The sequence below is a fragment of the Taeniopygia guttata genome, chromosome W (genome assembly GCF_048771995.1).
Source record: "Taeniopygia guttata chromosome W, bTaeGut7.mat, whole genome shotgun sequence".
NCBI classification, from domain to species: domain Eukaryota; kingdom Metazoa; phylum Chordata; class Aves; order Passeriformes; family Estrildidae; genus Taeniopygia; species Taeniopygia guttata.
Window position 1 is genome coordinate 32,369,583 of NC_133064.1, and position 25,188 is coordinate 32,394,770.

Below are 25,188 nucleotides of genomic sequence, written 5' to 3' on the forward strand. Positions count from 1 at the left end.
GCAAAAAGCAAATGGGAACAATTACTCCAAGTTTATACCACTAGGCAAGGAGCACGCTGACTTCACAGTAAGCCTACCCTACATTTAAAGCAGCTTAGAAGAGTACACCAGATCTCTGCTGCCACAAGGACAGCTTGGAGGAGTTGCTATGGAACAGTCTCCTGCCACACAAACAGTCAAATTCTTCTAAACAACAAGCTGCATTTCCCCAAAGCTAAGAACACTGTGAACCAGGCAGAAGGGTGGGAACTCCAATGCCTAGAGGAAAAGCTGGAGCAAATTTGCCTGGACCAGATCTCCCTCCAGGACTGGGGACATCAATTGGTTATTTAGTGTCTTGGGGTGGCTTTATAATACTGTATCCTCTATTGTATGCTTTATGCCCAGGAATGGGTCCTGTAATTTTCAGCTGGGTCTGAGAGAGGGGGGGGGGAAGCTGGGAGAATTCTTTCGGTGGTCTGTGTTCAAACACACATCCTCTGACATGTTTTCTCAGTTGTGCTGTGTAGCACAAAGAGGAAGTACATATTTGCATTTAGCTAGTTTCTTTTTTGTTAGCTGAGGCAAGAAGCTTTCCCAGGACTGCATACAACTTCTCTGTTGACTTCTGTGGCTTCTTGTGAGAAATGACCATCACTTTTAAAATTTTAAAAGGTTTATTAAACCTTAAGAAAAAAATACAACAAAGGCCTGAATAAGAAAAACTTGCAGTGTTGGGAGTCTCCGTGACTAGCAGCCATGTGCTCATCTACAAAATGGATGCTCTGCCTTTTATACCCGTAGCCCCTCCCAAAGTTTTGCCTTGATTGGAGGTCAGGTGTTGTTATGTCACGCCTCCTAGTAATAAGCCAGCCCTCTCCAAATGCCTTGACTACTAAGGCTATTACAAGGGGGAGAGGAAAGAGGACTATGGGAGGACATATTACAATAACATCACTATACATCTTAAAATACACATAATATCTATCTCTTAATTGTGAGAGACAACCTTTACATTACTCATTTATAACAAACTCTCCTTTTCCTTTTCTATAAGTCATTTGGCTAGAACAATTAACTCTCATTTTTGATTCTGATAATCTACTCCTACTTCTCAAAAATAATAAAGAAATATTTTTTTTAATGAGTCATACTAGCATCTGTTGATGTGGGCGAGGACAGTGGGAACAGGAAAAAAATCCTAGGTTTTCCTTAGACACACTTATTTGGAATGGACAAAATGGGATCACAGAGCTCTGGTATGGCCTTTTTACTCCCATCTACTGTGCCTATGGGGTTTGCTACTCATAGCAGGTGTATCTTAGTGGTGAGTACAGAGGCCAACTCAGTCTTGCCTTCTAGTCTCTGTTGTATTAAAAGATAACTGAGGAATGATAGAAGTCCGGTATGGCTTTCTTGCCCCTACCTTACCATGCCTATGGGATTGCTACTCGCAGCAGGGCTATAATCTTCTTGGTGGCGAACACAGGGGCCAACTCAGTCATGCCCTCTATTTCTTGTTTTACTCTACTTGTTGGTTCTTAAGGAAACCGTCCCAATACCTCTTATGGTTCCCTGTGTACTTCCCCTCAACAGATGCTTGTAATTCCCATCTATTAAACAGGACAATTACATCAGTAAACTATACAGTTCAAACTCCCCACTCAAAGTGTTAGTTAAAACAATCTTCAAGCTGGCTGGTAGAAGCTTGACTCTACTTTTTGGATGTCTTCGCGCTTCTTTGGTTATCTCTCACCCGGTCTGGATGTTATAGTCTATTCTTTGGGTTCTTTTACTGGGCCTTTAATTCTGTTGACATGAGTCCACTCTTGTTCTGCGGTTTGCACAGCTGATTCAGTGGTTAGCAGTACCTGAAAGGGACCTCCCCACTGAGGGGTTAAACTGAAGACAATGCACATAGCACTGCCTCATATGTTTAATTGAGTCTTAAAGTAGTTACTACTGTTCACACAAGGGAACTGCAGCCTAGGAAGCATTACAATCACAGAGAGGTTTAGTACTTGGCCTAGCATCCTGTTTTGATGGCAGCAGTTTTTAGGGAACATGGGTTAGAACAGCAGTGGATCACAGTGATTGTAGATACCCCTGTTTATAGGAATTTAATGGAAACTTAAACACTGTTAAATTTGATGGAAATCACTGTACACGACTTTACATAAACTTTTTTGCAAACTTATATGTAGAGGCAATTTTTTTCTCCTTACAAGAACAGAGTTTACACAAAGAGCCAGGGGCCACTCTAGCCAGCAGAGCTAGGTAGTGACACACACACAAATACATATATATACACACATCTGTTTTTCCAGGTGGGACAGCAGCCGAATGCACAGAGCTGTGTATCTAGAGCTATGTCCCTGGATGTGCCCAGCCTGTGTGTGCACACAGGAACATGTGCACAGCTAGTGCACATACACACAGGTACTTGCTCATCTGCACAGAGCTCTTGTGCACTATGGTACTTGCTAGCAGCACACACTTGTGTACACCTAGCCTGCCACACTAGCACATGCGCTACACAGACAATCATTTATGTACAGTCCCTACTAATGCACACATGCCTACAGGCACAAGACCTGCTTGCACATAGAGCTTGAGTACACCAATGTGTGCAGTGTCATATGCATGTCCCACTCAAAGCCATGCTCACACTTGCACAACTTCTGTGCACTCACAAGCACGGAGCTGTGCATAGACCCACTCACACCTGAGAGTGTGTAATTTAACAGACATGTAAACAGCAGTGTACACATCACATATACATGTCAGCAAATCTATGTGAATAGTGCTGTGCACACTAACACACATGTACACTGTGCAAAGCAAGACATGTACACTCACATCTGGGCACACCAGAAAACACATGTGCACACAGAGCCGTACACATCGGCACACATGTGTACAGCACTCTCTCAGAGCTCTCCTGGCCCAGACACCCCTGTGGGTCTCTCCTCGTGGGATCATGTCATACTGGGGATGGGGACAGGAGAGGGGAGTATGGGTGGGACATTGCGGCACAGTTTAAAGAGCACCCTTTGTGCCTTTGAGGTGGGAACAGACAGGCCTGTCTTAAAGGAAAGGTCAAAAAGAGACTATGCTGGATTCTTGCTTTTTGCCTCTCACTCTACAAGGGCAAAACTGAGCACTTTTTGCTGTCTTGTTTTCTCTAGGACCTTGACTAGCACAAAGGAGAGGATTAGAAGGATTTATTGAGAATCACTGCTAGTGCATAGCACACATGGTGTTTCTCACCCCTTACATTATCATGGGATGTTGGAGTAGGAACTAACAACAGCCTTACTCCACTGCCTTGGCAGCTTGTGTTTTGTCAAGGGGCACCTTTTACTTCTTAACTGAGGAGGGGTATTTGTGGCCTTTATTACTGTGGAGGGTAGCTCACAGTCCTCTGGGGATACATTAAGGAAAGCTTCAGGCCTCTGTGCAGAGGTGACAGTGACTTTGAAACAAAGTTTTTTATCAAGATTTAATCTAGGACTGAAAGAGGGAAAGGTATCTATGTTATGCATGGAAATTTGAGTGGAAAACAACTGTAATTTCTAATAAATAATTCTCATCAATGTAAGGTCTTCTGTTTCCTAAAGAAGTTTGGTTCAGTCTGACAGAAAATCACTTCCTGATGTACAGCTGTTAGTGCTGACTCAAGGTACACTTTTACGAGGTATATATTTAGTTTTCTACAGCAGTGCCAGAGATTCCATGAGCATCTGCATCCTTGCAGTGTAACAAAACACGTGAGCTCTGACACACAAAAGAACATAAAATATAGATACCTGAAATATTTGTCTTTTGGGAATTCCATTTCCACATGACGTGTGGCCGGATGAACACTAGTGAAGCACACAAATACCAAGACCACCACCACAAACTGCAGAAATTACTGAAAATTCTCTTCTACTGGCAGTAAGAGTAAAACTGTCTAAAGGTTTCTTTGTATGGAGAGCAGCTACAATGAATGGTTTCAACATCAAAATCAACTAGAAAACAACAATTTCAGGAAAAGTGTTAACAAATTAACACTGTATTTCAGGGATTAAAATTAACACTGTATTTCAGGGATTTTCTCAGTAAGATTTTTAAGATGATGTACACAAACTAAACTGCCCAAGGGAAACAGAGCATTACAGTGTACTGTAAGACTCAGCTTTTTCAGGGAGAGGAGGAAAGAGCAGAAGCTTAGCAAGGCTTTGCCAATTTTCTGTCCCCTTACAAAGAATCTAAGTAGAGTTTAAAATAAAAGTGACTGCAGTAATGACCTACCAGTACTACTCAACAGTATGCTACAAGAACAGATCGAAAAATAGTATTCACGGAGAAAGAGACGAGAAGGCAGGAGGTGGTAAAAGAGAGGAGGAAAACAAAGTACACTCTAAGCTAGTGGGTTTTTTTCTGGAGTCTAGGATTTTGTTTGGATGGAGTGGAGTGTACAGTAGTTAAAACTTGATGCATCTACTTTTCTTTTGACTCACACCATGGCTAGTACATATATGCAATCTCCTTCTTAGTGTATTTTATGACATAATATTGCATACTTTTGGTGTTGGGGTCATATCTCTACCAGGTTGGTTTTCTTCTCAGTGGGTTATCAGGGGGTATACCTGTTGACATCTCTGTATTTCCTCCTTCTCTCTTTGCGGACTTCCTATTTGTTCTCAGTCTTATCTTAGCCCAACTACAGGCTCTCACAAACAATACAGGAGATAATTTGTGAGAAATGACCCTCACTTTTAAAATTTTAAAAAGGTTTATTAAACCTTAACAAAAAAGTACAACAAAGGACTGAATAAGGAAGAATTGCAGCGCTGGGAGTCTTCGTGACTAGCAGCCACATGCTCATCTACAAAATGGATGCTCTGCCATTTATACCAAAGTTTTGTCTTGATTGGAGGTCACGTGTTGCTATGTCACGCCTCCTAGTAATAAGCCAGCCCTCTCCAAATGCCTTGACTACTAAGGCTATTACAAGGGGGAGAGGAAAGAGGACTATGGAAGGACATATTACAATAACATCACTATACATCTTAACATACACATAATAGCTATCTCTTAATTGTGAGAGACAACCATTACATTACTCATCTATAACATTCTGGAACTGTTCAACTTTGCTCTGGTCCAATGTGGAAAATGCATATTTTATGATTGGCTTTTCGCAAATGTTACAATGAATATTATATGTGTAATGTTAGAAAGTTATGCTGTATTAATTCTCTTACGTAGTGTGTTAAATATAGGTTTAGGTTACAACATAATGTTAAAATAGAGACTATGTATGTGGGGGAAGTTTTTTTTTTAGGAATGAGATACTCGCTTTGAAGAACACCTAAATCTTCCAAAGGAGAGGAATTTATGGCTTCTTATCAGAAGAAGGTAATTTCTTCAGGCCTTGCTCAGACTCAAAGATGCCAGGGGATTCAAGGAAACAGTTGACATACAACAGAGTTTCTTGTTTAGAATGGAATGTATGCATAACCATGAAGGATGTATGAATATGCAACAAGTGTATTGGTTTAAGGATGATTCCTTTCTTCACAAGTCATGCTTTTCGTGACTTAGTGTCTGAGAGCATCCAGACGTCCATAATTCTTTGCTTTTTATTGTCTTGTAATTGCCCTAACTCTAAACTTTATTACTCTAATTGTATTATTATTTTTATAACCATTTTATTATTATTAAACTTTTAACATTTTAAAAACCAAGTGATTGGCGTTTTTCACATCCAAGAACAGACCATCACCGGGAGCTGGCGGGGGAGGCCCCAGGATGCTGCATTCTGGCTCTGGACTTTGGGAGGAGCCGAGCCACACCTACAGAAAGAACTGAATCCACCAGGTTTCTCCGTAGCGAGAAGGTTTTAATATTTAATATTATTCTTTTTTTTCCCGTGCCTGTGTGCACTCTGTGTGTGTGTGCTAAATAAACAGTTTTTTTCACTTTCTTCCAAGAGATTCCTTTCATATCAGTGGTGAGGTTTGAAATAGCTTGGTTTTAGTTAAGGGAAAGAACCATCAGGTAGAGAAGTAATTCTCTCTGTAAAGAACATTACAGCTTCCTCCATGCCTGGCAAATCCAGTCTCTGGCTGGCTTTTATAACTAATACACCAATTAGCCAGTTAAAGAAGCTAGAACTGCCTCTATGAATACCATATTTAAGAAAGGAGAAACGGCGAAAAGTTCTCTCTTATTTCCTGCTTTCTGCAAAAGAGTGGAGGCCCTACCCCCCTACCCTTCCTGGTAAGGCCAGGCCGGACTCGAGTGGTCTGGCTGCCAGGCGGCAGGAGGGGAAGCCGATGCCAGGCCAGCCCATGGCTCCGCTGCTGAAATCCTGCTGCTGCTGTGCTCCACCCACAGTCATCAGGCCAGGCCGGCTCTGCTGGGCTCCAGGCCTGGCCGGCCCCATTCCAGATGCAAACTGCCGAGCCATCCTGCTGGGGGCTGTCCTGGTGCCAACAGGGCACCGTGCGGCTGAGACCAGTGAGCAGCTCTGCAGTCTGTGTAGGAAGTGGCCCTATGGCTGGAACTGGGAGCGGCCAGGGCCAGAAAACAGCCATACGGCCACAGCGGCCGCCGCCACCCTAGGCCAGCCAGCGAGCGACTTTGCGTGCCTGTCTGCTTCTAATCTGCCTCACTGCAGACAAAAGGACAGAAAAACAGCGGCCGGTGAGGATTGTGCAGCGCTGCGGACGATCACATGACCAGAAGCAGAACGTGCAATTCCGTGATGCAGGGCCTGGATGAGATTAACCCTTTCCATGCTGTAAAACGCTACTTGAGAAGAGATAAAACCTACAGATGCCAATCTTCTTCTGAGTGAGAGAAAAGGAAAGGTGAAGGCACCTGAAGAAAAAAACAGGGCGACACCAAGGTCAGTGAAGAATGAGGGGCCGAAGCCCGGAAGAAAGGAGAGGAGATGTTCCGGTTTTGGAGCTGAAAACCTTTGGCAAGCCAAGGTGAGAATATAATACAGTAATACAGCAGACTATTTCCCTGTAATTAATAAATTACATGGGGGGGGGGGAAGCAGCATTCATCCACAGCTCAGAAGAGAACTAGAAAATATAGATGTTGAAAGAAGCTGTGATCTGACTTAAATAGAGAATTTTCTTTCAGAGATAGAAGAAAACCTTTGCTTTCAGAAATAGAAGAACAAAATTTTTACTTCCAGAGACAGAAGAAGAGAACTTTTGCTTCTATAATAGAACAGCTCATCCTTAAAATTATACCCCAGTATCCAAAATGGCCCTCGAGAGCAGTTGTGGGGAAAACTGTAAGTCAGTGGGAGGGACTTTCACGAAGCAAACAAGTTTTTAACGCGCAGACTGTTTAACTGTGAACTTAAAACCACAAGGAAACTGTTTCTTGTGGCTTGGCAGAAGAGACTCCTAACCTTAAATGAACTGAAAAAAGATTCTTTTTTAGAAGTGGTAAACTTGTTATGAACAAAACAGCCTGGCTGGGACACTTGGCTCAAACTAAGTACTGACATTGAAATGTTAATTAGCTAATTGCTTCTGGGAATCACCTACCCCGCCCCCACCCTCACTACCATTCTAGGACTGGGATGCAAAATAGGGAGACCAGTGGAATCATGGGAGGGGATTTTAGGGATGAAAACACCCCTAAATGGAAGGCTGGGCACAGTGGAGGGGGCTGGATGGGTGTGCTGGTTGGGGAAAAGGGAACCACATCCCTAGTCTGTGTTTGACCTGTCACCATAACCTGGAGAGGACCAGACTGGACTGGGCTGTGGGAAGCAGGCACAAAAGAACAACTCATCCTGGTGTTACCAGGAGGGAAGGAGAGGGGTAGCTGCTGCTGGACTTCGGCAGCAGGCTCTGCACATCCCCTCACCCTGAGGCTATCAGTGTGCCAGGAGGAAAGGAGAGAGACTTCAGATACAGACTGCACACCTCTTCACCTCCAGCTACCAGTGTGCCACGGAGACTCCAGGGACACACTCTGAACGCCTTCTCCCCCTTCGGCTACGAGGAGAAAGCTACAACAGCGGGAGCGAGCTCCATGTCGAGCTCCCTGCCAAGCTGACTTTTTAATAAAGAGCTAAACATCAATAAAGGCATAGACCCTGTTCATTACTATTTGGGGGCTCATCCGGGATAGCCACACCCGAAGAGGATCCCTGGACAGCTCGACCACCTGCTTCGAGGGACCCTTGGGATATGCTGGCTACCGGACCCTAGGATCAGCGTGAGACGAGCAACACAGATGAGCCACGCGAAGGAGCGTCACAGAGGTGAGCCACGCGAAGGAGCGTCACAGAGGTACGACGGATTAGTGAGAAAAACGGGGAAACAAGTGAGTGAGTGAGACGGGGGCCGGCAGCTCAGACCCCCAAAGTAAAAGGGACCCACTAGTACCATAGAACAGAGGAGTGACTGAGGCCTCTCCTAAGAGGTAAAGGCCTGCCTCTGGGCATGTAGAGGTTCTCTAGGGATAAAGTAAGTCCCTGGCAATCAGGGCAAGGGGAATGTCCACAGCAGGGCAGATGGGATGTCCCTGGCAGGCAGGGGGCATGTCCTAACAGGCAGTGGACATGTCTTAACAGGCAGGGGACATGTCCTGGCAGCCAGGGGGCATGTTCCGGCAGGCAGTGGAATGTTCTGGCAGGCAGAGGGCATGTCCTGGAAGGCAGCGGGCATGCCCTGGCAGGCAGGGGGCATGTCCTGGCAGGCAGGGGACATGTCTTAACAGGAAGGGGACATGTCCTGGCAGCCAGGGGGCATGTTCTGGCAGGCAGTGGAATGTTCTGGCAGGCAGAGGGCACGTCCTGGAAGGCAGCGGGCATGCCCTGGCAGGCAGGGGGCATGTCCTGGAAGGCAGAGTAAGTAAGCAAGTAAAGAAACGGCTAGGAAGGCAAGCAGGCTAAGCCTAGTAGGAGAATTAGGCGAGGGGACTTGGCCAGAGTTCGAGTGTAAGGCTCGGCAGGACGTTCGACCTTACCTCGGCAGGAAGACCAAGCTTCCTAAGCCTAGTAAGAAGGTTGGGCAAAAGCCAAATAAAAATTAGGGCTAGACTTAGCAGGGGTCCAAGCCTAGAAAGTCCAGCAAGAAGTCCAAAAAACTTAGGCCAAAGACAAGAGAACAGAAGACAATAGATGTGAGTGTGATTAGTGGTTATCCTGGCCAAGAGACAATGTAAAGTGTCCAGAAAATAGTACCAAGAGTAAAAGTTTAGCTAAAAGAGATTAAGTTCAGTCAAGAGATTCAAAATACTAAGTTGTGGGAAGGAGCCAGATGAACTTTAGTTGCATATCTGTATATTCCATTTTAGAGAGACATAATTTAAGGTCTATATTTTTTCTTTTCTTTTTGAGGCCTGAAAATGGGAAGAGGTTACAGCAAAGGAGCAGATCCTTCAGAAGAAAAAGCAAAGAGAATTCCCCCTAACAGACCCTTAGGGCAATTGTTAGATCAATGGGATTCTTGGGAGACCACAAAGGGTCTAGACAAGAGTACAAAAGTATGGCCAAAGTTAAAATTACAGGGAGAGTGGCCATGGTATGGAACCCAAGATCAGTAGATGTATAATCAGCTAAACCAACACCTAGAAGCCCTAAGATTATATTTAAAGAAAGAAGAAGAAAAAGCCAAAATTAAAGCTAGACTTATGGTTGCAGTTGCTCGAGAAAGTATAAGAGCAGGCAGGTCACCAGCACTGCCGTCTAAGTCAAGTTGGAATAGACCAGGGCTATTACCAAAAAAATAGAGACCAACCAGCACCATCATATGAGACAAATAAGAACTTTAATGAGTTTAGGAAACCTGAAGCTTCACAAAGCAACAGGAGGTGCTATTACTGTAGTGAGATGTGTCTTAAGTTTCAGTTTGATGAAGCAATGCATAAAGAACAAGAAGTCTTAGAAGAGATTTCAAGGGGAGATGACTAGGGGTGACAGGGGTTCTATAAGCTAAGAGATCCAATAAACCATCAAGAAGAGCCCTTGGTAAACTTTAAAGTAAGTCCCCACTATGAAAATTGTGAGTTCTTAGTTAACACAGGGGCAGATAAGTCCAGCACAAGTTACCAGTAAGAGTCACCATTAGGAAGATCTGTGAGGTTTTAGGGGTGAAGGGAAGGCCATTTAAAGCATCTATAGTCAAAATATAAAAATCAAGGGGAATTCTAGACAATTTTTGGCAGACTTTATCTGCCAAATTTAAGAAGTAATCTCTTAGGAAGAGACTTGTAAGTCCAATTAGGGGTAAGGATCATCCCACAAGATAAAAAGATAGTAGTTCAAGTCATGAATTGTCCCACTGGGGAATCCAAGGTTTGTGGGACCACTTTTTACAGGAGAATTTATGTATTAGAGTGTATAACCTAGAAAAGGCAGTCACATGAGGGCGTACAATTTGCCTGAAAACCGACCAAAAGGTAATAAGAAAAACAGCACATGGGGGAGGAAAACTTGCTTTAAGACTTTTCCAGAACATACAAGTAGATTTCACTGAAATGCCCTCTGTGCAGAGGTACAAACATTTACTAGTGATCATAGATCATCTCACTCACTGGGTGGAGGCTTTCCCAACCAAAAAGGAAACTGCGCAAGAAGTTGCAAGAATAATCTTAGAAAATACACCTCGATACAGGCTAGTCAATAACATTGACTCGACTGAGGTCCACATTTTGTTGCTCAAACTTTGCATCAAGTAACAAAAGCCCTGGGGATAAGGTAGAGATTGCACACCCCATGGCATCCTCAAAGCTCGGGAAGGGTAAAAAGGATGACTAGAACTCTTAAAAATGTAATAACCAAATTAATTTAAGAGACAAAAATGAACTGGCTCAAGTGTTTACCTCTTGCTCTCTTGCGCATCAGAAAAAGACCTCGGTCCGACATAGGGGTTTCTCCTTATAAAATGATGTTTGGACTCCCTTTTCTAACCACTCCTTTCAGTACTGCAGATTATTTAAAAGGGGAGGCAGCAACTTAAAAATATTTAAAATCATAGGAAAATCCCTAGAAGGCCTCAGAAGAAGGGGTATCTTCCCCAAACCTCTCCTCTGAATACCAATGCCTGCAACATCAGTCCCGGGGATTGGGTGTTAATAAAATCCTAGAACACCACCACTCCACTAACCCCCAAATTCGAAGGACCTTTCCAGGTGTTACTCACCACACACACTGTGGTGCGAACCCAAGAAAAAGGCTGGATCCATATCCCCAGAGTAAAAAGACCAGTGCCACCTCCAGAGGCCAGACAAGACCCAACAGGGTCACCCACCTCCTCTTGTGCATAGACAGTAATTAAGGGAGGCTCCCTTGGAGGGGGAGGGGCTCAGGGTCCTGGATTTTCCCCTGAGGCACCTGAATAGATGGTGAGGGTCCTTTCCAGAGAGATATAGGGTGTTAATAAGGTCTCAGTGCTATGGCCGCTTGTACAAGCAAAAGCCTCACTTGCAGTAGGAGAGAACAGTAATGGGCTGGACTCTGCAGTGGCAGCGATTGCAGCAGCTCAACTGTTCCCTCTGATCTCAAGCACAAGAGAGAGGGAGAGGAGTTGAGCCCAGCCCCTCACCCCCAGGCCAAAATCTCCTGCTGCCCAGCCCCACCTTTTTCTGCCACTGCTCTGGGGTTTTCGCTACACTGCAACCCAGCACTGTGCCTACCAGGACACCCCGTGGCTCCTGCTACAGCTGAGGAGTTTCTGATACATTCTGTTTGCTACCCCAGGTCTACTCGTCCCTGCCATTCCAGCTTGCTGCTTCCGAGGTTCCTGCTACAGCTCATTTTGCTATCCGGAGGGGCACTGGGACTAACTGCCCCTGCGTGAGTTTGTAAAGGAAGCCCCTTTTCCATCTCTTCTGCTGGCTATGCCTGCCATTACCCAGGTGAGAGACAGCTGAGGTCATGCCACAGCACCTCCTGCAGCCGCGAGTGAATCATTGCACCTGCCCTTCCCAGCCAGGAGTCAACAGTGCCCCTGCCGGCCGTGACCGTAACTACACCAAAGGGGAAAGTGCTTGACAGCTGACAGAAGGCTGTTACTGGGTTTTCTGGTTTTGTTTGTTTGCCTTGTTATGCATATACATATTAGTAAAGAACTGGGTTTTTTTTTCCCATATCTTTGCCTGAGAGCCCCTTAACTTCAAAGTTATAGTAATTTGGAGGGCAGGGGGTCATATTTTCCATCCCAGGGGAGGTTCCCACCTTCCTTAGCGGACACCTGTCTTTCAAACCAAGACAGCCCTGAGCAATCTGATTGAATTACCAAGCTACCTCCCTGCTCTGGACAAACAGCTGAACCAGAAAGCCTCTGAGGTTCCCTCTCAACCTAAATTTTTCTCTCTCACTCTCTTTCCAACTTTGCTCTTTCAGCACCTTCCATGACCACAGGAGTGAGGATTCCCAAGATAATCCATGCAGATAACCTCCTGGGACAGGAGGTCACACTACCTACAGAGAAACTGGGCAGTGGATGTGGGCTCCTTTGCAAGACATATATATTGCAGGACAAGAATAGAATAGAATAGAATAGAATAGAATAGAATAGAATAGAATAGAATAGAATAGAATAGAATAGAATAGATAGGAATAGAATAATTTCAGTTTGAAGTGGCCTACAATGATCATTTAGTCCAACTGTAGAAAAATAAGAACCCATAACATCCTTTAAAAATCCGTAGAATGTGATGGCTAATGAGGTGTTGAAATAAGTTTTCAGGGATGCAGAGAATATCTATGCCATCCTACTGCTAGCCTCACTGCTAAGACACTGGGGCATTTATAATCCTGTAACAACAGATACAAATTCCAGTAGGAGAAAACCATCTAAATAGCTATATTGCCAAAGAGAATTCATACCTGTCTTAAGTTGCAATGCAAGGTGTAACCAAAAGTATGTATTCTATTACTATCTGTTAAAACCAGGTGGGGCAGTGTTCTTTATCTCTTCCACAATCCTCCCTCCAGGGGGATATCTTCTGTTAATTGAGTCTCACTGCATGACTGATAAAATTACACCATCCCATTGTCAGATGCTCCACCCAAGGGGAGGAGCCAAGCATTCCTACCTGGATATAATCAGAGATTTGGAACACCACAGGCAGCCTTTTTCAACTACATTCGCAGAAGACCAGACCCTTCTACATCACCACTGGACCTTCAGAGGAAACCTACAACCTTGTACAGGATCACTGCTTCAACAGAACCACATCTGTCACTCCAGGAGGACTGCAGCCGCCACTTAATCAGACTTCTACCAACACCCTGACCAACAAGGTGTTAGGTTGTATTCTGACTCTGACAGTGTTTTTTGTACTACTGCATTTTATTTTAATTTTCCTAATATATTGTAGGGGTTTTTTTATTTATACATACTAGTAAAAAACTGTTACTCCTATTCTCATATCTTTGCCTGAGAGCTCCTTAATTTCAAAATTATAATAATTTGGAAGAAAGGAGTTTGCATTTTCCATTCCAAGAGAAGCTACTGCCTTCCTTAGAAAACACTTGTCTTTCAAACCAAGACAATACCCTAACATCAAAAAAGCAGCTTCTGCTCTCAGTGCAAACAAGGAAAACAAAACCAGGCCAGTAAGATGGGTGCAGTAGAGGGTTTGGGAGTACCTCAGCACAAACATAGCACAAGAGCACAAGGGGTAGAAGAAATACTTACTTTGTCAAAGATCTCACGTACGTTGGCTTCAGACTCACCAAACCACATGGTGAGCAATTCCGGCCCCTTGATGGAAATGAAGTTTGCCTGGCATTCATTAGCAATGGCTTTGGCCAGGAGTGTCTTACCACAACCAGGTGGCCCATAGAACAGAACCCCTTTTGATGGGGTCATGCCAAATTTGAGGAATTTGTCTGGGTGTTCCACAGGATACTGAAAGAGAACCAAACAAACAAATTAAAATCTCTCAATATAAGCTAGAACAGGACTATATCTTAGAATCACATAATTGTTTGGGTTGGAAGGGACCTTCAAAAATCCTCTAGTCCACAGGCAGGGACACTTTCCACTAGACCAGTTTTGTTTCTGCTCCTACCAGAAGCACTACCTGAGATGACTTGTGCAAAGCATTTGACAGTGTCCCACATGACATCCTGGGCTCTAAACTAGAAACATTAGGATTTGATGGGTGGACCACTCAGTGGATAAGGAATTGGCTGGATGGTCACACTCAAAGAGTTGCAGTCAACAGCTCGATGTCCAAGTGAAGACCAGTGAAAAGTGGTGTACTCAGGGATTAGTGTTGGGACTAGCACTATTTACCATCTGTGTCGGTGACATGGACAGTGGGATTGAGTGCATCTTCAGCAAGTTTGCCAATGACACCGAGCTGTGTGGTGCAGTCAACATGCTGGAGGGAAGGAATGGCATCCAGAGGGACCTGGACAGGCTTGAGAGGTGGGTCTGTGCAAACCTCATGAAGTTCAACAAGGCCAAGTGCAAGGTTGTAGATGCTGACAGTTTAGTCAGAGAGAAACAGATAACTTTCTCAGGCATCACCCTGGGGAAATTGTAAGAAAGCTCAGAGAAATAATTAAAACAATTCTTATCTTAATCTCTGCACCTGGTGTTTGTGAATATGTGGAATGTTTGTACATGATGTTTATGGAAAGGTATTTACAAGAAGGTGTTGTTCCTAATTAACCAATGGTGTGAGGGGTGTTGTTTAAGGACCAATCAGGTTCTGGGTGAACAATCCTATCTATAAATATGTGAAGTTTCTAATAAACCTCGCTTCATGCCTTCTAAGAAGCATTGGAGTCTGTGTCGTCTTTTCCTTGTCATTCCTAACTAAACGTCAACATCTGGTTACTGTTGGGGAAGATGAAATGGGAAAGCCTTGTAAATATGATTGCCTGGCAAGGGATTTGGAAAATACAGAGACTGTGGGCAAGACTGAGATGAGAACGAGCTTTGAGATATCGGACCTTGGTTACTGAGCAACTAGAGAATAGTGGTGTAGCCAGTGGAAGGCAATCCCCCTTTTAACCTACAGACAGATCCAAGGGTCAAATAGAATGTTTTGTCTCATCCCTCAAAAATGTATAGTCTATCCCACATCTGTAACCTTCCCCTGAAGCATCAGGTATCTGTAATCCCATTGGCCCAAGTCTTATTCCATGCCCACTCTGAAGCCCCCTGATAAGGTGTACCTGAGGGACCAGAGGCCATCTTGGAACCCTCTCTTGGCATCCTCTCCTGCCCCCTCTACCTCTCTCTCTCGCTATCTCTCCCTGCCCCCACTCCTTGGGGCCTGCTCTGAGCTGCAGCTGGCAGCTCCAAGCAGGGCCCCCACACCCATGCCCTTTGCAATAAACCGTATATCCTAAGACCTGACTTCAGAGATCTCTCGTCTCCATCCATCCCGACCATCCAGGACACCTGCTCTCCTTACAGGTTACCCCTCCAGAAACTGCAGGATGAATGGGATGCTTTGGATCGACCCCACCGGGAGACGCTGCGGTGGCTCCGCTGGTCCTCGCAGGATGGACTGGACGCCCTCTGTCCTCCATTTAGGAGTGGTAACAGTGATTTTTCCCCATGCCTCCTTGAGATGGCTGGTCTTTTCGTGACTACGGGTAGCAGCTCAATGCCAAAGAGCTAGGGTGGAATGGCTTTTCCCAGCATAGCTAAAGTGTTTACATCCCGGGGTAGACTACTGCTGCGTGCGGGCTGCTGGGAAGGGTTTCTTTCAATATGGGGGAACCAACTTTCTACGGAAGAGAGATTAGTTCTTTCTGCATGGAAGGATGCTTTGCCATGTAAAGCGGTTCCTGTGTCAGATCATTCCCTGCGTGCCTTACTTGCCTGGGCAAGGTCCCATGACTTTTCAGTAGACGCAAACACCACATTTAATACAGAGACTTGGCCATTACTAGGCAACTGCCTGTGGGATGAGGTCATCAGTGGAGATAAGACCAGTCCTCAGTTAGCAGTTACCTGGGGAGTCCTTTCGAGAGCTTTGCAAGGTTGGACCCCCAAGGGAAAGTGAAATGCAGATGGGGGACTCGGAAAGTGAAGATGCTCTCTCCATGGACACACACACCCTGGAGGGAGAGGGAGCCAGGCAGGGGGCTGCCGGTTCTTTCTTGGCTCCACCTGGACCCTCGAGAGACATGGGGATTCCCTGCAGAATATATCCCTCGCCCAGGGACTGTGTTCCGCCAAAATATCCTTCTCCTGCGATGCCGCCCCCGATGACTTCGGTAGCCATGTCCTGATTGGACCTAGCAGAGTGCTCCCCTCTATTTGTACCACCTTCGCCTCCCCCAGTGCCACAGCCAATGATTCTGGTTCCCCCTGCACTGCGAGACATCATGGAAGGCCCTTGCCGCAATTGGTTTCGCCCCCCCGGGAGCACCAGCTTTCTCTGCTCTGCAAGCGGTAAGCAGCATGTCCTTGTCACAGCCAGCTTTGCCCCGCCCACCGGCACCAGCTTTCCCTTCTCTACAAGCAGCTTTGCTCCACCCACCGGCCCCTCCCCTCTCTGCACCACAGCTGGCCAGGAGACAGCCCTTGTACGTCCCGCCAGCTTCCCTGACCCTGCCGCCGGTTCCTTCTTCCCCTGCACTGCAGGAGGTGGTGCAACCACCTCCACCACTGGCGACTGACGTGGCTGGAATGACCGCCCCTTCGGCTCCTCCATTCCCATCTACGGAGTATGTGCAAGTGTATGTGCCACCCCCCCCCCCCCGCCCCGGATTGCCAGCGCTCGCCGGTGCGCCTTTGTTCCTGCTGACTTTGTTCCCCCCACCAGTCCCCTCCTTCTTTGCGGTGCAAGCACAAGCGGCAGTGGCAGCACCTTCCAGCACCTTCACTGTCGACAAATGATGCGACTGGAGACGTGGTCTCTTCTGCCCCTCCGCTTTCACCTGCGGAAATGGCACAACTACCTGTGCCTACTCCTCCTCCCTCTGCTGCATGCAGAGCAGCGGGCATCATGCCTCTTGCAGCTTAACCGCCACAGCCCGCACCGCCTGCCATGGCCGGGTCCCCCGCCTCACCGGCTGCTGCTGACTTCCCTGCCTCAGGGCTTGCAGCCGGCTCCACCGCTTTGGTGCCTCTAGCCAGCCCACCATCCTCCACCTCCTGCAGGCTGTCCCACCCACCCCCATCCCAGGACAGGGACAGTGACAGCGACAAAGATCAGCAACCTGCCCCCCACCGGGGGCGTGGCCTGGTGGCGGAATGCCAGCACCGACAAGCAGCGACATCATACCAGAGTCATCACTGGACATTGCCCCCTTGTTGGGTGACCATGCAACCGACGAACCCTTGCCGGTTTTGGGAATTGGTAAAATTGCAGGCTCTGGAGAATGGGGATTGAGACCTGTTAGAGAAGGTGGGAATGCCCGGGGGTGGACTCATCAATGTGAAAAATGAAGAGGAAGGGGCCACAGGGGACAGTCAAGTAGTTAGTTAATCCAGCATCTGAGGAGGGGACACAGGTGGATCAGGGAGGCAATGTTCCGTCACAAGGGGAGTCCAAGCCTTTCCCGTGTATAAAGCTGTCCCAAATACAGGACAAGCCGACAAGCACGGTGTGACAGTCATCTCCTTCTCTGCGTGGCCTCCTACGTGGCCTTTGGCTTCCATAGGTTTGGCCATTGAAGGGGTGGGGGGTGCAACACTCGTGTGTCACACGAGTTGTGCAAGATTTGCAAGGTCAAGTAGAAAAATATGGGCTTGGTTCTTCACAAGTTATGCAAATTATCTGAGTGTTAAAACACTGACCTGCTTGCTCCATTTGATATTAAACAGATAGCTCAAATATTGTTCCAACCTGTGCCATTTAAAGTTTTTAAGGACAACTGGAGGAAGATGGCTGATAGGGCTGCAGCAGAGAACCTGTGATTGCCTCCGAATGATCCCAGGTGTCGTGGTTTGACACGGGAAAATAATTTTTTTTGGAAGGAAGAGGTCAATCCTAGTCAGGGGTCAGGTTTGGATACTGACACTTGGGGTGACCAATTGAAGGTAGACACACCTCTGAGAACACAGAGGGGCTAAAAGCGGAATTCCCAGGAGAATTGGCTCTCTCTGGTTCTGGTCATCGCAAGGTACAGACCTCCCCCGCCCAGCCCCCGGGCTGGGTGGGGGAGGGGACCCATGTGGCCTGCAGAGGTAGGCCAAGGGGTGAAGGATCGGAACCGAGCTGGGCCAGCTCCTGCGGACGGAAGGGTGGAGAACATCTGGGATGTCTTTGTTCCCCCCTCCCCCCCCCCCCCCCAAGCTAGAGGGACAAGAGATAGAGAGCCAGCAGACACCTGGAAGTTTGCCGGCAGAGGAGAAGGAGGAGGGGGGGGGAAGATGCCCAGCGTGGGAGATGGAAGACGGAGTCCTGGGCCAGATTTCAGCCATCCGGGGAGTCTGGGAATTTTAACCCTTTCCTGTGAAATTAAGGCTTTATGAAATATTACTCCTCCTCAATTTGAAGGAAAGAGAGACAGCCTGGGACCTCAGATGTTCAGAGAAGAAGGTTGGGGGGAGATGATGGAGTGGCTTTTGGCTTGACTCTTCTTGTTTACCATAGACTGAACCACTCCTTCTTTCAAGAGGGACTGCATTTTAGGGGGATGCACTGGTGAGCCAAGAGACCTCCTTCAGCAACTACCAGTTCAGGAATGGACAGAGAGAGCTGAGGAGGGTGTGAGGATGCCCTCCATCTTCAGAGAAGAAGAGAAGGCGATCTCTGTTCTTAGACCCTTGGCCCTATAAGCAGTCTCTGTCCCTGCACGGTGGTGAGAGCACTGTGACATGGAGAGGAGAGTGTCACACTGGCCGGTGTGTCTGGGCAGTGCCACGTGTGACATGGAAACACAAGAGGTGGCAGCTGTGTTTCCTGGGAATCTATAGTGCAAGGGGGACTCCTCTCTTCCCCGATAGACTCACTATTGATTATATTGAAGGGTGAAAACTGGATTAAGGATCCAAATAAGTCTACGCTGTAGTTTGTTAGAGTTGGGTGGAGGGAGGAGGAATGTTTTGGAAGGTTTTCATTTTGAATTTTGTGTGGGGTTTTTTTTTTCTTTTCTTTCTTTTCCTTTTATAGTAGTAGTAGTAGTAGTAGTAGTGTAATAAAGTTTTTCCTTTGTTATTAAGTTTGGCCTGCTTTGCTCTGTTCTCGATCGCATTTCACAGCATTCGATTGATAGGTTGCATTTTCATGGGGCACTGGCATTGTGCCAGTGTCAAACCATGACACCAGGTATGCCGTGGGAGTGGATGCTCTCATGGGGAAGAATGCCTTCTCTAATCCTGATCTTCAGGCTATCTGGGACCCTGCCATTCTCGAGCACTCAAAAGATAGGTTTTAGAGCACTGTTAAAAACTATAGAAACAGCTGCTCCCAAATCACTATATGTGAAAATAACTCAAGGAATAAGAGAACCATTTCTACCATTTGTTGAGAAAATTGCAGCAGCCCTGGAAAAGCAGGTTGAGGGTGATAATTTGAGGCAGATTTTATGTAAGTAATTAGCAAAAGACAACGCAAACGATTGTAGGAAGATCATAGATGCTCTTCCAGGTGACCCAACATTAACAGACATGGTCCAAGCATGTTTAAAAGTAGGTTCTGTAGAGTACAAAAAGTCTGTTTTGGCGTCTGCTTTACAGCCAGGCCAGACATCCTCAGGGGATGGACAACAGAAACAGGTGAAAAATAAGGGCAAGAAAAAACAGGGAACACAGAAACAGAAAAGAAATAAGAATAATTTCTTGTGTGCTAAGTGTGCAAATACAGATCATTATGCAAACCAATGTAACTCTAAATACCATGCCAATGGTCAGCTTTTGGTAGGTTCGGTGTTGGGAAGGATGAAAGTTTGACAAGAAAGTTTAACAGATATGTATGCTTGACAGAAAGATCTGTGAATGTAGAACCTGAGAATGGAATAGAGATGGAAGGAAGTTTTGATATAGAAGAGTAATAGATGTGTAAATTGAGGTTTGCTGAGCCAGTCTTGCTGGACAACTAAGAAGGTAAAGGTTATGTCAAGTTAGAAAGAGGCTTTATGACTTAGAGCAAAGGATAAGCTGACCACAAACAAAAAGATGTCTTTACCAAGCAGAAAGATACCACGGGCAAACAAGACATGTTGATGTGGCAAGTAGAAAAAAGGTCTCAGAATTTTCCACTGCAAGAAAACTGAAAAACAACTTTAAGCCTAAACTGTAACATACTAACTCATGTGATTGGATAGTATTAACCATAGTATGGTAATGACAGTAGTTATGATAGACTATAGGTAAAAGTAAAGGTATAGATTGGTTCTTATGTATTAAGATGCTCAGCAAAGTATATAATGCAATGTAACCAAAACTAAAGCATCTTCAGGCTTGTCTACAACTGGAGCTGACAGCTGTAGGCACAGGCTCTGTCACCCACGACCCTGGACTGTTGTAAAATCTTGGATACAATAAACTGCATTTTGAAGAGCCACCTGAAGTCCCGCATCTCTCATCTCAGGTTCTTACTGTTCGGGAAACCGGAAGACAAGTGCAAAGGGGAACTGCGCTCTGACACAAATGATTCCCCAGGGCATGGTACTGGCACAGGCTTACTCAGCCAGCTTAGGGGTAGCACTCATGGAGCAGCCGGGGTGGATGCGCACACCGCAGCAACAATCATCTTAGAATCTTGTTGTGTATATAAGGTTCCTGTGGATGCCTTTGGACCATTGGGTCAAGGATTGAATGCACTGCTTGTGGGAAGATCTAGTGCCACCCTCAAGGAATCTTTGTGCATCCAGATGTCATTGACTCTGACTTTAAAGGTCAAATTTGTGCTATGGTTTCCATGCCCACCCCCCCGTCACTATCCCTGCAGGGACTCATATTGCTCAACTTGTACCTTTTCAGTCATGTGTCCCCAGGACTGACCATCGGACTTGTGGAGATGGCAGCTTTAGATCCACAGGACTGCCAAGAGTCTTCTGGACTGCAGATATTTCTGCTCAGTGACCACAGATGACATGTATCCTGATTCTACCGAGTGCCAGCCCGCCTCAGATCCAGCTCTGAGGTTTGATTGACACAGGGGGTGATGTGACAGTCATCTCCTTCTCTGCGTGGCCTCCTACGTGGCCTTTGGCTTCCATAGGTTTGGCCATTGAAGGGGTGGGGGGTGCAACACAGACCTTTGTAAGTCAACAGTCTTTGCTGATGAAAAACATAGATGGGCAGACAGCTACAGTAAGGCCATGTCACTGCAGCTCCAATCAACCTCTGGGGGCGGGATATATTGGCAGCCTGGGGGGTACGGATTGGGACACATTTTTGATTTGGGGCACTGAGCTGAAGGGCACAAAGTATCCTATGCTGCCTTTACAGTGGTGTCATAGTTTGGAATGGAAGGAAATTCAGGGAAGTGATGCAAAGATTTTTGTGTAACTGACAGTCTGTTGAACCACTGAGAAGCTGGACATGCCTCTGTGAAACACACATGTTTAAGACTAAAAAACCCGGGAACTCTCCCTTTTCCTTTCAGCAAGGTAACACAGCTGGGCGGGCCCCATCCCGCGCCCACCGGCCCTGCTGCAGGGCTGGGCTCCCTTTCCCTGGGTCGCCTGCCGGGTCCCACTCCCTTCCCCCATCTGCTCCCGGACAGGGAGAGGGGGTGCCGTGGGCCAGATGGAGCGGGTCTTACTAACATCTAACTGCTTACTACAACTCCCCAGCCCGGGGCCCAGCCCCACCAACTGCGCCCTGGGAGTAGCCCCGGGTCGGTGCCGGAATTTTACCCCCGTGGAAGTTGCCCACAACCATTGGGCAGGGGGAAAGAAAAGGCCACCCCCCCCCCCTCACCCCCAATCCCGGCGTGCTGCTGCAGAGTCTTAGCCTAGCTCATTAGATCCCAGCCCCCAGCTGCCATCTATGCCATCTAGAAGACCCAGCTCGACTGGGGGTCAGGTGACCATTTGAAGAGCCCAGGTGTTATGTTAAACCTTTCAGTGCTTCAATCCTCCCAAAAGTGAGAGAAAGGAACAAGATGTACGCATGTAAAGGAACAGCATGAAGACATCAAGGTCAGTGAGGAAGGAGTTAAGTCCCAGATGGGAGGGAGGAGGAGATGCCTTGTTTTTGGAGCTGAAATCCTCTTGTAAGCTATAGAGAAAGGACTCTTTTTCCTTCTAATGCATGAAACTATGGGGAGATGAAAGTGTTCAAATTGATATCAAGCAAAGGCCTCCATGCTAAGATAAGCAGATGTTAAAATAACTGTGATCCCACGAGAAGTTTGAACAGAGAGTAGTCTTGTGCTTCCAAGAGAAGATCTCTGTTCCCAGGGATGAAGATGATTTTAGAAATACATAATGAGAACTTCTGCCTTTGAAAAGCTCATGTTTAAAACAATAACCCCATAAGTCAACATGGCCCATCGACAAGCTGTAGGAAGGCTAGTGGAAATGGGAAGGATTTCACGATGGCAGGGTTCCCCAGGCAGCTGCTATTCGTGACAAAATTGAGAACCACGAGAGAACTGCTTTTTCCTCTTGTGGAGAAGTCTCTAGAACCTTAACAAGAGGGACTTCTCTCTCTCAGTGAACTGAAGGAAGGCTATTTTAGAAGTGGTAAACTGACTGGAAATCTTAGGTTTGGCTTTACATTGTCAGTGGGAAAGAAAAGGTTGTGGGGGAGAGGAGAAGTGTTCTGAAGGGTTCGTTTTGATTCTTACTACCTTTTCTTTCCTTCTAGTTACTTTTAATAAAATTCTCTTTGTACCCTTTTAAAGTTTTGAGCCTGCTTTGCCTTTCTCCTAATCCTATCTCTCAGCAGGAAGTGAGTGTATTGGCCAGCACCAAACCCATCACAGGTGATTAGTGAGCAGACCCATCTGGGAGAACCAGTGGTCCCTGACAAAAGCAAAATTGGTCACCCTTCATGAATTGGTTCAGGAACAATTGTAACAGGGACACATTGAGCCTTCTACTAGTCCCTGGAATACTCCTGTCTTTGTGATAAAGAAAAAATGTGGGAAATGGAGGCTGCTGTTACAGGACCTCCAAAAAATTAATGCAGTGATGGAAAGCATGGGGGCATTGCAGCCTGGTATGCCCTCACCCACCATGCTCCCTACGGGATGGGAAATTTTGATCACTGATTTAAAGGATTGCTTCTTCACAATTCCTTGCATCCTGATGACAAACCAAAGTTTACCTTTACTGTGCCTGCAATTAACAATGCTGAACCTGTGCAAAGATATCAATGGAAAGTTTTGCCACAGGGCTGTAGAAACAGCCCGACTATTTGTCAAAGGTATGTGGCTCAGGCCTTGTCCAGAGTCTGCGAGCAGTTTCCTGACACATATTGCTATCACTACATGGATGACATCCTGGTAGCAGCATCCACCCAGGATGAGTTGCTGAGGATACAGCCTCAGCTGTTCACTGCTCTGCATTCCTATGGGCTGCAAGTGGCTCCAGAGAAGGTTCAACAGCATCCTCCTTAAAAATACTTTGGAGTCAAAATTCTGGATCAAACCATTCAGCATCAAGAGGTGCAGTTCATGGATTCTATGAAGACTCTGAATGATGCCCAGAAATTGCTAGGTGTCATCAGTTGGTTACGTCCTTATTTAGGGCTAACCATGACACAATTGTCCCCGCTGCATATTTTAAGGGGGGACCCTGACCTGAATTCACCTCGGAAATTGACTCCTGAGGCGTGACAAGCGCTGGAGGAAGTCCAACAAGCTGTTTCTGCTTGTCAGGTTTATCAAGCAGATCCTTCCATTGATATCACTGTTTCCATTACCAATCCAGATTTTCATCCTACAGGTATCATTGGCCAATGGAGTAACAAATAGTCTGATCCTTTGCACATTTTGGAATGGGTCTTCTTGCCCCATCAACCAAAAAAGACAGCACCTACATTGTTTGAATTAATCAATCATTTGATAATCAAATGCCATCAACAGTGTCTGCAATTAATGGCAATTGATCCCTGAAAAATTATTCTTCCAATAGAGCGGGAAGTCTTTGAATGGAGCTTCATTAACAGTACTCCTTTGCAAAGTGCACTGCAAAACTTTTCAGGGCAGATTGCCTATCATCTGCGCAGTCATAAGTTATTGCAGTTGGCAAAATCAACCAATCTGTCTTTGAGGCCAAAAAATAGTTGGGTGCTGGTGCAAGGACCCACCGTCTTCACTGATGGCTCAGGAAAAACAGGGAAAGCCATTGTTACTTGGAAGGATCAATCTGGGTGGCAAGTGCTGGAAGGCCATGAGTCAGGCTCAGCCCAATTGGTTGCGTTAAAGGCTGTTGCCATGGCATTCCAGAAATTTTCTCAGGTGCCTCTGAACTTGGTCACTGATTCTGCTTATGTTGCAGACATAACCAAATGTTTGGATTGTTCACTTCTGAAAGAAGTCAATAACACAGTTGTTTGAGTTATTGAAAACTTTGTGGAGTGCAATTCAGACACGAGTTCATTCATATTACATCTTGCACATTTGGAGTCACACCAATTTACCAGGTTTCATAACAGACGGTAATGCCAGGGCTGACAGGTTGGTTAACCCTATGTGGGTAGCACCTCAGCCTGACAAGATTGCGCAAGCCAAAGCGTCACATGATTTTTTCCATCAAAGTGCACATACCCTGCAGAAACAATTTCAGTTAATGCCAACTGAGGGTCATGACATTGTCAGTTCTTACACTGACTGTCATGGACTTGCTGCACCTTTACCAGCAGGGGTGAACCTCAGAGGCTTAAAAGCCTTGCAGCTTTGGCAAACAGATGTCACTCATACTGCCGAATTTGGCTGACTTAAGTATGTGCATGTGTCTATTGACACCTTCTCCTCTGCTATGTGGGCATATGCTCACACTGGAGAAAAGGGTCGCGACATGATTGCCCATTGGAGGATGGCTTTTGCAATTCTGGGTATACCTTCTTCTGTGAAAACTGACAATGGTCCCGCCCACGTCTCGCAGAAGACGCGGCAGTTTTTGGACTTATGGGGAGTCTCACATAAACTTGGTATTCCACATTCTCCAACTGGTCAAGCTATTGTTGAACACACTCATGGTACTTTAAAGCATGTTCTGGAAAAACAAAAAAGCGGAATGCCCAGAGAAACCCCGCACAGCCAATTGGAAAAAGCTCTATATACAATCAATCATCTTACAGTGACACAAAATTCAAACAATCCTGTCATTTTAAATCACTTTTTCTCATTGCAGTCTTC

At 46.1% G+C, this 25,188-nt stretch overlaps 1 protein-coding gene and 1 long non-coding RNA gene across 4 annotated transcripts in view; one reads left to right on the top strand and one right to left on the bottom strand.

Annotated features, from left to right (window-relative positions):
* The window catches only part of LOC116806862 (transitional endoplasmic reticulum ATPase), a 69,875-nt gene that overhangs the window by 4,646 nt on the left and 40,041 nt on the right, over positions 1 to 25,188 (bottom strand). The window contains exon 13 of the mRNA XM_032744625.3: positions 13,653 to 13,865. Coding sequence (XP_032600516.1) covers positions 13,653 to 13,865 — 213 coding nt within the window. The remainder of the gene's footprint in view (positions 1 to 13,652; positions 13,866 to 25,188) is intronic.
* LOC116806863 (uncharacterized) lies at positions 6 to 13,376 on the top strand. Of its 3 annotated transcripts, none has more exons than XR_012053311.1 (3): positions 6 to 6,965; positions 7,126 to 8,266; positions 11,708 to 13,376. It is a non-coding gene; the product is annotated as an uncharacterized lncRNA (long non-coding RNA). The 3 variants fall into 3 exon arrangements; XR_012053312.1 differs by lacking the exon at positions 6 to 6,965 and having other exon boundaries at positions 6,974 to 8,266; positions 11,708 to 11,865; positions 12,353 to 13,376; XR_004365931.3 differs by lacking the exon at positions 6 to 6,965 and having other exon boundaries at positions 6,974 to 8,266.